This window comes from Amia ocellicauda, chromosome 7 (genome assembly GCF_036373705.1).
Source record: "Amia ocellicauda isolate fAmiCal2 chromosome 7, fAmiCal2.hap1, whole genome shotgun sequence".
In the NCBI taxonomy this organism is placed as follows: Eukaryota; Metazoa; Chordata; class Actinopteri; order Amiiformes; family Amiidae; genus Amia; species Amia ocellicauda.
The window spans coordinates 43,283,183-43,297,950 of record NC_089856.1 but is presented as its reverse complement, the minus strand read 5'-3'; the positions used below and the strand labels follow the sequence as shown (position 1 = coordinate 43,297,950).

At 41.4% G+C, this 14,768-nt stretch overlaps 1 protein-coding gene across 2 annotated transcripts in view; it reads right to left on the bottom strand.

Annotated features, from left to right (window-relative positions):
• The window catches only part of ephb1 (EPH receptor B1), a 197,900-nt gene that overhangs the window by 60,612 nt on the left and 122,520 nt on the right, over positions 1 to 14,768 (bottom strand). For both annotated transcript variants that reach the window (XM_066709787.1, XM_066709788.1), the window contains exon 5: positions 8,318 to 8,653. In XM_066709787.1, coding sequence (XP_066565884.1) covers positions 8,318 to 8,653 — 336 coding nt within the window. The remainder of the gene's footprint in view (positions 1 to 8,317; positions 8,654 to 14,768) is intronic.

Below are 14,768 nucleotides of genomic sequence, written 5' to 3'. Positions count from 1 at the left end.
TTTGAACTCTTCTAAACATTATTCTAGTTTTCAAAAGAAGAATCACCAGAAGAATACCTAGTTGAGGGAGACTCTGCAATTGTATTGATATCTGAGGCAAACGGGTGGGAGAAAATCAAGTATTGAATCTAAAAAGAGTCCCGTACCAGAAATGTAAAAAATAAATAATCCTTACATCTTCAGTTAACTGCTGTGGTCTGAAATGAAGGCTCTTGCCAAAACGATCAAACAGAGTATTATGAATAACTTTTCCTGTAACATTGCTCTTCCCCATTCACAATGTGCTTGATCGTGGTTGGCAAAGTAGGAGACTAAAAGAGGAGGCGAAATGCCAATCCGTTGCTATCTGTAGGCTTCAAAGCTTCGGCCATATTTTAGGACTTGGAGGCAAACCACAAATATGCTAAACAAAAAGGAACCAGGAGACGCTTTAGTTCACTTGCGCGCCAAGTCTGGAGCATTTGTTTTGCGGTCAGCGCGTCCCACTTGATTGGAAACACACACAGCCACAGCTTAATGTAAAACCCTTCATTTGGATATTCCACTGCGTACAACAGACTGCTTCACAACATTTCGAACAAACAACAGGACTGAGACATGAGTCCGTATATTGCACTATAGCAGAAGTAAAATACGTTTATATATACTTCTTATTTTCTCTCTCTTTTCCTGTGTCTTTCAACAAATTGATGGTGTTGTCTCTTGGAGCTCTGATAATGGCACGGCAGTTTCTTAAACAAACCCGTATCAACCGAACACCAAGTCGAGGCCATTAAACTGTCCATGGGTAAGGAAAACTGGACGCACTCATTGAATTCTTGATTTCTAATATTTGTCGGTCTGCCCAAAACCGTTTGATACAGAAAAGGAAAAGATGCCAAGTTTCATGGATTCACTTAAGAATCTCTTTCTGTGTAGCTTTATAAAACTCCACCTCTATTAACCTTGCTTTGGAAAACAAGCTACAAGAACATAGTTTAGACAGCTGGCTTCTGATTGTGTGAAGAGTTTGCCCACATTAACATATTGACAGATTGAATAGAAAGTGTGGGAAAAGAACAGTCCGTATAGGAAGTCAATGACCTCACAAACACACTGAATGCTATTGCTTTATATGAACAATACACCAACAGTGTGTTGTATTCTTGGTGTGGTGAGATTCTTTAGTTAAAAGCTATTTTTCAGCTGAAGAATGATTCAGACTCCCCATTACGGCACACACAACAATATATATACAAAAAAGAACAAATATGTTGCGTTTTATATGCAGCCATCCCTCGCCTATGAAAGTTGGGAACTGACCCTTTTCCATTAGCAACAAAAGCTATGTGACGCTTTTCCTAACGGACCAAAGCTTTTAATCAGCCTAATTCATTTGATTCACTGGGATGTCAGCTGCATTTACAGCCCGGTCAGTTTTGGTTGCGTCTGGGCTCAGGTAATAAACAGGTACATTAGCGCCGCTGAGAGAAACCTGGAACCATCTTCTCCACACAGACAGCCCCTGCCTGCCCCCCGAGAGAAGGGCAAATTAAATCCAGGGCTCCAACAGGCGGTGTTTCTGAGCTCCCACTCACGGATGCTGAGATGGACAGCCTGGGCCAATCAACGTGACACTGCGGACATAGCCCCGTAGTAATGGCTGTCAGAGTTGAAGAGTGACACCTAGTTTCACATTCAAGCCTCGCACAATGAAGCAGACAAGCGACATGAAAGGAAACACGGATGTTTATCCCCCTCCCCCAGATCTTACACTCAAAACAACTCCACATCAGATACATACAACATATAGCATTATAGTTTCCCTTAAAGTCTCAAAAGATATTCATGGAAGATGTAGAGTTGAGTCCAACCCTTTCTGGTAAGTGTTTTTCTTCATTTTACCTTTAGAGGAAGCACAGGACTAGACTTTTCAGTACCACATAAATCCACAGAGATATAAAGATCCTGAGTTCAACAAAAACACAATGGAGTCAGAACTATTTTAACTACAATAATTACAGAGATCACTACATCTCCTGGGTCAGTATTTCTTGTGTACAGCAGTGACCACCTCTTCCTTCGTTGATTAGTTCTAGCGTAGTTTATTAGAAATGTGTCGCTAGGATTTGTGAGGATCCTGGCCATCTTAAAGCTCAAGTCTTCAAAGCCCTTTCACAAAAGATTTAAAGAGCAATTAAGAGAGTTCCTAACAACGTATCGAGTTGCCTCCACTGTTTAAGCAATATACCAGTTTTTGGTATCGTCAGCATCCTTTCGAGCAACTTCTAAGTTATCTGTTTAGTGCAATCATTTTCAGGTTGTTGCCCTGCATGTGTGCCTATTCCCAAGGCTACTGTCTGTCTCCCATCCCTGCCATCTCCTACGGAAGAACCACGGTGGGATTTAGGCAATGAGAAACAGCCAACACACAGAAGCCATGAGGATGCCCTCCTTGCACAAATTCAAGCTGACGTTTTGAAAGCCATTACAATAGACTGATTAACTCAAGATTAATTACAATCTTCAAGATGTGACCGTGAAGGTTGTATAGAAGTCGTACCTTTCTATAGTCCACTATTTCAAGGCAATCCAACAAGAAAAAGAACGAACCTGAAATGACTTCAACATGCCATCAACCGAGTTTCCCTCTGTGTTCGAAACTTGCCAAGCCAGTTAATACTTTAATGTGTCGAAACATTCAGATAATCCGTCGGGGTCCCACAGGGTTGCAGCCGCTGCCAGATGTTCATTTGCGGCTTTCCTGAGTTGGAACTTCAGTGTTTCTCTTTGGAGATTTAAACTGAGAAAAACACATCTACTCTACAGAACTCCGTGTTCGTTGCTTTAAAGCTGACGCATCCTCAATGATATGTATTTTGTTTTCTGCAGATCCCTGGTTAACCACCCTCCCCAGTATGAGAGGTATGCATCTTAAGACCCTTCTCTATCAGAAAATACCAGCAGTGCAACAGCTAGATTCAGCACATAACTCGTATGGAGAAAAATGCAATGCTCTTCAATTATTCGGTGCATCTAAACCACCACAATAATCAGCAACAAGGCACAGAACTCAAAAAGCCCATGAACCTATTTAGATTTAACTATATACTAACCTTATACATGTTTTACAGACTCACATAACTACATTGGAGAGACAGTAACAAACTCATGGACATCTGTTGCCTTGTTTATGTTTAAACCGCAGGTTTCGCAGGATGTACATCTGATTTGTTACATTTTACCAGTATGAAAACACAATACAAATTCGCTACTGTAGGACAGTCATTCACAACGGACCATGAACTGAACCATTTATAGACCGAGAGAAAGCGGGGGTGGAATGTATACCATAGGAGAATACAAGTTTCTTTTTCACTGTAGATATAATTCTGTCTAATCCATATGTGTTTGATTTGTAATAAGTTGAGAGACTTCACTCTGCTTGAGACACATCTGCATGCCAGCAACACAAAATGCATTTACCTGCAGATCAATATGCGCATTTTCATCAAAACTAAAGGACAGAAATATAACTTCTACAGAGTGCTGCAGAATAACATGTGCAATGATTTCTCACTGAAACATAATGAAACAGATGTTTAAAACTATTTTACCTGGATTTAGAACCCAAGTACTAAAACCGAAAACTACACACATCTGGAATCCAGTACAAGACAATTATAGGACTTGGCTGCTTCCATAATTGATTATAAGGGTGTACATTTCTTTCTGCCCATAACCTTGTTTAGTTTTCTTGAAGAGAGGCCCTAGTTTACATAATTCAATTCTTTTTTTCTCTCTCTCTTTTCTAAAAACATAATGTTGGCCCGTCTCTCCTTCTCCACAAATCCTTACACAAGAATGTTTAATAATCTGTTTTGGTTTTAATTGCTCTAGAGTGCTACATGTTTCCAATTGCACTGGAGTATTTTGTTGTTGTTGATTACTTTTTAATCTGTTCTGTACTGTTCTCTTACGGATAAAGAGATTGAAGAGAACAGGGAAACATTTCAACCGGACGCCAGCTCCGTTATAGTAAAGTCAAAAGTGCTAGGATTACTTTTCTGGAGCCCCGGAGACGTGCCAAGCAATCTATATTGGCAGCGCTACCACACTGGAGTCCATATTATATTACAAACCGTCTGCAGATCCAAAATATCCCTGTGCCTGGCCTACCTAGCACAGAGGCCCCACCTACAATAAACAGAGCACTTAAAAATACACCCAAACGTCAGCCTGAACACTTATTCCGATCACTATAATGTGTTTATCAGCATCTTCCCTGGACCGAGAGTAATTCTCTTCTGTCTCGAAGTGACCTAGCGCTGGGGAAAAGTAATGGGTGTCAGTTTCTTTTCCTGGCCGCCCGGTCCTTTGACTTCCAATGGAGGAACAGCAAAGACAATCCCTCTGGCATCGTCTTCAAAGCCCTAATGTTCTCCTTCCCACCTTAATGTGACAGCCTGCCGTGGCGTAGGCCTCCACAAAGGCCGCCTTGTCAGGGGCCTTCTGAATGGGGCAATTACTTGACGACAATGGAGCAAGCAATTGTGGAACAAATTAAAAGCAGCCACCTAATTATGTGCCGCAGCGTTCACAATGGAGACGCCATTGGTTTTAGGTCTGCCAGTCAAGCAGAGTACTTACCCTGTCAAAAGGGACAGTTTAGGCCATTAGCCCCCCTCCCAATCAAAGCTATTTACTCTTGCAATTAGCAAGTTTTATTTTTCACTACCTTTTCTTTCAAACATAATTTGACGTCAAGCTTCCGACTTTTAATTTTTTATTATACAATGTATTTGCATCAGAGATGTTATCAGTCAGCTCAGTCCAGTCCCTGTAGCCAAAATGCTAAATCGCAAAACGAAAAAGAAAAGCAATACACAAGGGATGTACAGTGATGAATAACATCAGTAGATAAAGCTCTCTCTATGTTTTGGTTGTCACTTCTCTTCACTAAGACTCTGCAGGTGTACGTTTTGGTATAATGCCTACAAAATGCTATTGGGCAGAGGAAATACAGGATCAAAAATACTATCCCCCCTTCTGTTTTCTGTGGGAAGTCTATTATAAAAGAGAAGACCACTAAATCACTCAAAAATAATGTTGATTGTATCCATCTATTATTCATAAACACAAAAAGGGAAACCGTGACCTCATTTTGGAGTGCTAACAACACTTTGGCAAAGACCAACACCACCCAGACAGCCAAACGCAGCCAAGTAGGGAGTCCAGTCCTTCAGAAACCCCCTTTACCAGACGATGCCTTTTCCACCCCCTTCAAAGCCACGGAGCCAGTTCAGGGGACGAACTGGAAAGTCATGTTTGAAAGACAGACCTTGTTCACCAAAGTGTGAGAGTCACATACGGAGGTGACAGAAGCTGTGTGAAACTTCGATATGCTTGACAGCTACCATGTATTGTCAGTTCTTTCTACAGCCTTAAAGGATTATAAAGGTTAATCTCTACAGACTGTAAGAAAGCCCTTTCTCTAGAAAGACTTGGATGTGGATACTTTAAGCTGTTTCCGTGGAAAAAACACACACACAAAAACATGTTCATAGCAGGAATTGAAATATGAATATATGTCAGAAAAACTAAATACCCTTCAAGTATACCCTAAATTAGTATACATTCAAATTTGATACTGTATTTTTTAGAGTAACCCTGCATTTTGTGATAGAGGTTAGATACAGGTGTGTGGGTATATTGTAGAACATAATTAACATCAGAAATACTGTTTAGTGGAAACAAATATTATAATCAAAGGGGAAAACATCACATTCAAAAATATGACTGAACCTGAATTAAAATCTATCATTTAGAATAGAGATTATTCAAACATCCACATCTCTTGACTTGCACACAGCATGCAAATCTTGATCTGAGGTTTCCAAAAATTGAAAGGCAGCAGGAAAATTTACTTAAGTAAGATGAACGCCCCCACGATAAGAATAAGAATAGCAAATTCAAAACTTAATGAAAGAAATCTTCCGAGAACTCGAAAACCTGATAGAGATTTCTGCAAAATCTGCCTCACCTGCTCAGATTTCTAACAAGCTACGTCTGTAAACCTACAGCTGATTGGGAAAAGCAATTGTTTCTTTTTATCCTGACATTTTCTCCAGATAGAGATAAGCCTTTAACCTTTCCATAAATGGGGAGTTAATTTTGCTCCAGAGCAAACAGCTTGGGGAATCACCCTGTGAGTGTTAAGAGGGCTCAAAAACCATCTGCTTCCCTGGTCTCATCCTACTGGCAGTTTTATTACCATTTGCTAAAACATCATTTGAGTACAGAGTGCTGTTTACCAAGCTCTGCAAGTTAAATATGTTTTAATGCTTCAACTGGCACTAATTGGCACTTGAGTGCAGTGAGTCTGCAATCTTGCCCAGAAGAGGAGAATCGGGCGACGATCAGAAGAGCGAATCTGTCTGCTCGAGGACGAACGCTCATAAAGTCGATGGATGGTGCTTGTCACGGGGTTAAGTGTGAATTTACAGATTCCATCAAGTATTTCAGGCGAGCTTAAAAGGGAAGGTGTTTCGCTTTTGCTCAATTTATTTACGACAGCCCCCCCACACACATTTACAGCTGCTTTAAATTATTTATGATTTATTCATGCTAAATGGAACAGAAATGGAAAAAAAATCTTCATTAACGTGGCATTCTTTTCAAAATTCATTTTCCCCCTAATGTCTTTAATGGCATCAGTCTGAGAGCAGAAGAAAAAAAGAGAGAGCTAACTATCCAAGCGCGATTCATGACTGGCAGCCCCCTTTGTCTTCACACTGAAATGAAAAACTCCCACGCCCATAGAAAGAGATCAAAGTTCCTCTTAAAACAGGAAGCAGACAAATGGCTGGTCTCCGACAGACACATGTGCGCTTGAGAGAGGATGAGATTTAACCCATCAGAAGGGGTTCCTTGTTAAATTACACACACAAAAAATCACTCCATTCTCCTAGTCGTAGGATAAACCGACATATCAAAACACAGCTTACAACCAAAGGACCTTCTGCTATCTATGTTTTGATGAGGGGGCCACTGTATATCGCCGGATAAATATATATTACAGTTAAAGGGGACTGGAGAAGTCTTTTCCTCTGAAGTCTGTAATTTCTGCTCGTCGAGGTTCAAATCCGTCTTAAACCACAAGTGTTTGGCAATCTGACTCTACCTACGCGAGACATACGTCTACATCCCAAACCACTAATCTGTGGATGATGGTTTTGGGCCGAATGTCTGGGGCGGCTCAATTAGATCCACATGTGTGCTCGTGCAGTGAGTTTCTGTACAAGGCCTTCAGTTACGACTAGAAAGCTCATTTGTCGGCACTTACCGTTTATGGGCACAACATAGCTTCCCTGATTCACCAACAAAATGTCAGTTTAGACAGAGAGAGGGGAACATGTCACATTATGTTTACGCCATCATTCATCACACAATCGATAACGCATCTGAAAAGGAAAACTCCTTCGAAGGCCTCGAAATGACATGCTTGAACAGAGAGCGTTTCCTTCTCCGTGTATGAAATCCCAAGGATGTTAATTGTCTTTTTAGTTTTTTTGCTCCTGTAGTGCTGACCAGTTGCGCCTATGGTGCTATGTATCTAGGACGTATCTATAATTGATCACGCAGATCAAATAAGAAAAGTCTCATAAAGGTTTCACAATCCTGCTTGAGTTGCAGGGCTGTGAAAGATATCCTGGTGACAAACGTCCTCATTAAAACTTTTCGGGAATGTTTAGGTACTTTCTGGGATTGTGTACTCACCGTGTTCTGAATGCTGGCACCCGTCATCTGAGTGCAGTCAACGTGACGGGGAGATAACTGTTGCAGCACTGATTGCTTTAAGACAAGATGTTTCTGGAAACTAGCAAGGATTCTGACAAGCGATGAGGTTTGTTTTACGGGTGAAAGTGGGGAAAAAACTGTTTTAAAATCTACACTGATTTTCGTGTTGACGGACAATATTGGCTATAATCTTTTCTTCATGATTTTCCTCAACAAAAAGGTAAAACCAATCTTACTTATTGATTGACATCATTGTTGGACTTAATTGAGATCTCTACAAGCTTAAAAATTTTTGAGAAAAGAGACATTTAATTTGACGAGAAAACGCAAAATTTAAATAATTAAAAAACATTGAAAAACTCTCAAACGACTTGAAAACGTAGAGAAACTAACTGTGGAGGTGAGAATAATTGCAGACTATTTATTTCATCTTTGGATTTGATGAGTTTCATATTATGAACTATTTGCTGAGCAGAATATCCTCGTCCTGCAGTGAAGGAAGCCACATGTCAACAGAAAGGAAATTGGCGAGACTCACCGGCCTGGTTGGTGGTGATGTTGATGGAGACGTGCTGCGAGGGGTAGGGGCTCTTGTTGGTGACACCGTTGACGGCGTGGATCTCAAAGGTATACAGCGTGTGCGCCCACAGGTTGCTGATGAAGACCCGGGACTCGGTGAGGCCCAGCTGGCGTGGCACGAACTCCACGTTCTCGTCGCAGTGTGAGCAGGTCTTGCGGTCCGTGCGGCACTTCTTGCAAATTATGTTGTACATGACGTCCTCGCGGCCGCCCGTTTCCCGGGGAGGGTGCCACTCCAGGATCACAGAGGTCTCGTTCACGATGGAGATCACGTTGCGTGGGCCTGATGGGACACCTGCAGGAGAGACGGAGAAAGAGAGAGAGGAAGAGAGAAGGAGAGAGAGAGAGAGAGAGAGAGAGAGAGAGAGAGATTTCCATATTTTTCCATCATAATGTTTCCATTTTTCTGTGGTTATATAACCCCATAGCTTGTGGTGATGTGAAAATAACCCATCGATCTTGTATTGATGTGTATATTCCCATCTCTGTGACCGAGGGGCTGGATTAATGCATATTACTCTCTCCACATATTACAATTTCTTGAGTGGATTGTACTTATTCAATTATATTTCACTTGCTGTTTGAAAGAGTCAGTATGATTTATATTAGTCTCTTAAGAAGAAGATTTATCATCTTGTCCCTTATCCATAGCTTGAAAAAAGGTTAATCTTTCTACATTCTGGTAATGTTTTCTGCAGGATGCATCTGTTTTGTGCATTGTGTGTCATTGTGCTGTTTTATGAAGTCTGATTATGGAGATCTCAACATCAAGACAGAAGAGTAAAAGCCGGTTGAGGTATGCCCGAATTGAATTTAGAAACCAGAGAGAGTTTAGTCTTTAATAACATTTTGCTCAGACATTAAAATACATCTGTTCTTGCGGTGGTTTTGAATTCTCTGAACAGTTTCACGAAAATCTGTTACCCTCAGAGATCCCCATTTCTGAATAAAAGTAATACATAAATACTAGGTCAATGCATGATTTACAATACAAACACTGTGCCACCAACACTAGACATCAGTTTCTGGAATAACACTGATGACTTGGACAAGAATGGTGTCTGCAAAACCTTCCAGGTACCAGTTCCCCGGAATAAAAAATAATTTCCATATTTTGTTTTGAAGAATAATCGCCATTACATTTGTGACAGAGTAATAGAAACATTTAAATCACAGCAAACGAGGGCAGGGTATCAACCAGGGCATCAGTTCTTATGCGTTTCCTGTTCTGCTGATAAAGAAGGAAACTCGTGTATATATATATATACACACATACATGTAAGCCACATAGAAAAATTATGATTTACTGAAGGATTTCTCCCACAATAAAGCTGTTGATTAGAAAAGAAAGAGAAAAAAAAAACTCCTTATACTATAATACATCCACCAGTGCAAAAGCTTGAAGTCTTTGTTGAAATACTGATGACAAGGTATTCCGTGATTTAGTCGAGAAAAAAAGAAAAAGGAAAAAAACTGTGCTTTTGGCAGCACAATTAATCATTGTTCTGCAAAACCAAATGAACTGCTGCCCGGGTGCACAGACAATGCACTGGAACGGAGGATATAATGGCGTTATTAAAAACAAAAGCACAGAAACTAAGGGTGATAGAGGAACGCGTTAGCTGCTGACCTGCCTGCTCGATACTGCGTTCATCAGCAAGTCATTTACAGGGAAGAAAGAGATCTGCCCAGCTCGTAATTTAATCTGTATTCTCAGAGTACATTTGGAGATTCTTGGTTTCATCATTTCGGTCTGATTGCTTTGCCTTCTTTTGAGTCTTAAATGGCCTGGGCTGAGAGAATTAGATGAAATCATCTGCATTCCCCCCTTTATTAATTCCTGACTGGTGGTATATCTTATCATATGTGGGTCACGTGATTCCCTGCTGGGTTTTTCTGCTTAGGTTGCTACTTTCTGTGCTAACGAAGTATCCCAAAGGGGGTGGAAGAAGGGAGGAGGAGATATAAAAGAATCATGTGTGGAAAGGCTGCTCAAAGTTTGAACAAAGGAAGCAAATTGATTTCTCACGTCACTTATTTTGCTCATCGGAGAAAGACTTGATTCAGCACTGGCTCACTTCTCCAAAGGTTTTGGGACGCTTACTTAACATGTCAAATGTCATTTTTAAGGACGTAAAGTCATGCAGAAAACAATTAACAGTGATGTAATGAGGATGGGACGCCTTTCCAGCCCTTGACTTGTTTACCTGAAGGTTTGTTTAATTCCTATATTAAGCACAATTACAGGTTTCGTGAGGGCAGCTGTCTGTGAAATTGCAAGGGAGACTCGCTGCGTTTCACGTCTACTTGTGACAATCTGTCCCCACTTCGTTTGAATGATTTCTTAAATGACAAACTGTTTGTCAAGGACCCGTGTTTTATACCAGATCAGCAGCCAATCTATGCAACACTACCTTAGTGCTTTAAAGATAAAAAGGTGCAATTGTATGCCGGTGTATTTTGCGGAGAAAATAGATTTCCATATCCTGAAATTAAATGGGAACATTACAGGTGGCGGTGGTTGCCGATTGTTTAGAATGAGAGTCATACGAACGGAAGAGGTTTCTGTTCTCAACATGCCTGATTAAAAAATTTACTAATCTTCCCTGGACCTGTCCGTTAAATCTTTGCAGTCTTCGGATGATCTTTTGTCAGACCACTCCACACTCTTTAGATTTTGCAATCGCATATATCAGCCGAATGTGAGTTGTGTCTGACAGGGACATCAGCCAAATGATAATCATAATAAAATGTAGCAGAACTAATGTGTCAGTTTAAGAATTTATATAATTACAGTCTAGATCTCACAGATCTTTGGGCCGAATTAATGAATGGAGAAGAAAACATTCTTCATGTTCCTGTTTAGCTATTTCTGCACCATTTTATGTAATCTGATCTCTGCGATTAGCTGATCCCTCTAGAAATATATCTATTTCAATCTGGAGACACAAACAAAATACTCTGAATACTGAATACTCGGCTATGCAATCCTATAGTTGTGTAATTTCCACTCAGGGTCCTGCAATTCTGCGTTGGAAACCTAGAGCTACCATTGAGTCCGTTTCATGGGTTACCTCTCTTCTGTGGCTGATCGTGTGGTGGAGGGGGGTGTGTCCTTGCTTAAAGAACTGTACGTTGCTTCTTAATTAATTGGCAACTGCAGCAAGAAGACTCCTCTGCCAGGCCAGAGCAAAAATAGGTCAGGAGAAGAGAGATTAAGAATTAGCACAAACGTGGTGAGTTTTGACACAGTTGTCTTCTCTCCAAGGAGGTACGAAGATTGCGAGGAGGGGGCAGACTTCCCCACTGCTGAATATATTTTCATTGTACTTGTTTTTTTTTCCTTCTTCTTTTCTTCAACTAGATTCAGCTCACTCTGACACGAAAGAGAAAGGCTGAAGATTTATGTGTCTAATTTTAAAGTAGGCCATGCTTTAGGGCCAGCAGAGCCAGGCAGTGTCAGTGCTGCATTGAAGAGGTGTCTCTGCTCTCCCAAAAGGCCTGTTGAAGTGGATGTGACCTGCTTCGCAGCAGAGAGGAATTTATTAATGCAACAGCGGCAGAGAAATCTGTTGTGACCGCCACTTAACGAGTGATTTGGAGGCTATTATGGCTGCTCTCGGCTGTTTTAATTTGCGGGAGGATTTAATTTGTTGAGAGCAATACTTACTGCATCACGGCAGTTATTAATTTAGCAGTGGCAGTCAAGGTTGATTCTGCCCGAACGCCAGTTGAATCAACATTGTTTCGTTCTGGATGTAAGTTTTTTTAACAGACAAACCATTTTCTAAATCCATGCTAATGTAATCACTTCATTGAAACCGCACACAGCCCATCAGAACTATTTAGACGAGACTGATTGCTTCTCTATCGGCATTCACTGCCACACAGAAATGAAAATGCTCTAAATATTTCTGTGAGCACACTGACAAAGAAAGACTGACTACCCATCATGCAAAGCTCCAACAGACAATGACACATTTCCCAACGTCAAGTGCAATTCAATCCTGCATCAGACAGTCCTGCCTTGCTTTACTGAGCCTCCTGCAAGAAAACCTAGCTGCGCCACATGGAAGAAACGTTCCTCCTTAATACAGAACAGTGCCGGGATTTGTTGAGACCACTGGCCTTATTTACACTGGAGAGACAGAGGAAGACATTTTGCACCACCTCCCAGTGTTTACTAAGCCACAAGGCTGTTTTTAATACAGATCAACACATAAACACGATTCTCTGTGTGAAGAAGTGTCTCCTACTTTTATGTATGTATGTATTTATTTGCCAGAGACCAAGATCATTACCTGACCTTCCAATAACTTTGAAAAGCACGAGAACCCGGTGAAATCCCCGTCTCCACCCAACCCTTGTATTACCACTGGTTTTGACATGTTGTTTCTCTGCTGTGCCTTAAATGATGATTTTGTGACACAGAGGCTTAGGTAAGGAAATAACTGCATGCATCAGTAGGCGTCTGCATTGCAATCATTTCCCTGTCACCCTGCCTGGGTCCTGCAGCGGCCTGGCTCTCTCGCCCGCTGAGATGGCTGCGCGGAGACCGGCTGACTGGAATGGAGCAAATGGCTTAAGCGCCAAGGAGTGTAATCAATTCAGAGCCTGGCAGTGGAGTCGGAGGATTAGGGAAGGAAAGGCAATTACACTGGCTTGTGTTTGTTTACAAGTGCATTACAGGGAAAATGTTCTCTTAGTCATCTAACCTGAAGAGGTCTGGACTGGGATTCCAAGTCTGGGAGATGCCAAACGCTGAAATCAAGGACATTTCAGGTGCAAGGCACTGAGGACCCACCCACACGTTTCATTTGTGACTTCAATTTGAAATTAACAACAAAATCACGAGCACAAGCCATAAATGCTACATTTCATGGCATACTTTAGATGCCTGGTGGTGGGATGAATGGATGAATGGACGGAGTATTGTACTGCAGCTGGAGACTTGGTTGAAGTTCATATGAACAGCACAAATACATATTCAAGAAAAAGTACCTTGTTTTAGTAGGATGAGCTTGCAAAAATTAATTGCTGAAGTAAGGGGAGATGATGTGTAAAGCTGATCACTTGTGAGATGCTTCTTTAGGTACATTTGCATACGGCCTTGATCTGACCATCTCCTCACAGAAGGTTCATTCACTTATTTTATTTTAAAGCAAGTCAACGCTCTTTTAAAATCAGATTGATCTGATGCTTCTGTCAGATTCAGAAATTACACTAGAAAGTACGTATCAGAACGGGACTTGATTCAAACTTTGAAGTGCGTCTCCTAACAAAAAAATACCTCAATTTAATCACAAGCACTGGAAATCTAAATCTCAAATTAGATATTGTTATAGGTATTGTATTTTTGGGCTCTTTATTCTAGTTCAAGGGACCACAATGCATTTATCTTGATTAAAACTTAAAGTTCACTCCCTACAAGATTTTTTAAACACATATACAAAGTGGTGATTGGGCTAAATAGGGCATCACATCATCAATTTGATCACAGAAGTGAACTTGGCTGCACCCACTGCGTTCAGCTTTCTGATCCTAGTTGTCTTTGATATTCTACTGGGTTTTTGTACAGGAGCTGCAGAGTTTCCTCAGCAGGGGAAAGCAAAGCGCGGCTGGTGATTATTTGAAAGTGTCGAAGCCCCGCGAGTGCTTCGTTTATTAATGAACGCTTTAAAGAAATTGATTAATCAAAAGCAGAAACGCAGAGCGGACTACAAAAAAGGGTCCCAAAGCCGCAACTACAGACGTTTGCTCCGTGTCTCTCCGCGGATTAATCAGCAACAATTTTCGCCACTCAACTCGAGGCAATTAGCTCGGTTTGTTGGCGAGTCTCCGTTGCGGAAGTCACTGCTAACTTGGAGGGTTTGCACATGCGATCGAATCCTTAAAACAATAACGAGGGGATTGACAGAGTTGGAGATGATGACCTGGGCGAATCTGGAAGAGAGAGTTCCCTTGAGGGAGAATGTAGACGGGAGGAAAGCAAAGAGAGAGAGAGAGAGAGAGAGAGAGAGAGAGAGAGAGAGAGAGAGAGAGAGAGAGAAAGAGAGAGATAAAAGGAGAGAGGGAGGGAGAAAGGGAACAAGGGCTCGCTAAGGATGAAGAAGAAGTGAAGACAATCTTTGAAGAGGGGGTAGCACTCAATCGATCACACCACCGCCCCGCTGACAGAACCGCCAGAGTGCCAATCCATCACCCACTTAATCAGGGAGGTTTTTAAGCAGTCTTCTCTCTTTTTTTCCCCCTTCCCATCTCATAGTTGAGAGATTTACAGCATGGGAGAAAGCTACAGCTGCTCAACATCAGAGATAGCGGTGGAACAGAGAAGACGGGCCATGAAGGGGGATGTGCGCCGACTTAACACCATCCTGGAGAATAGTAGTAGCGGCTGCCAAGCTCGGCTC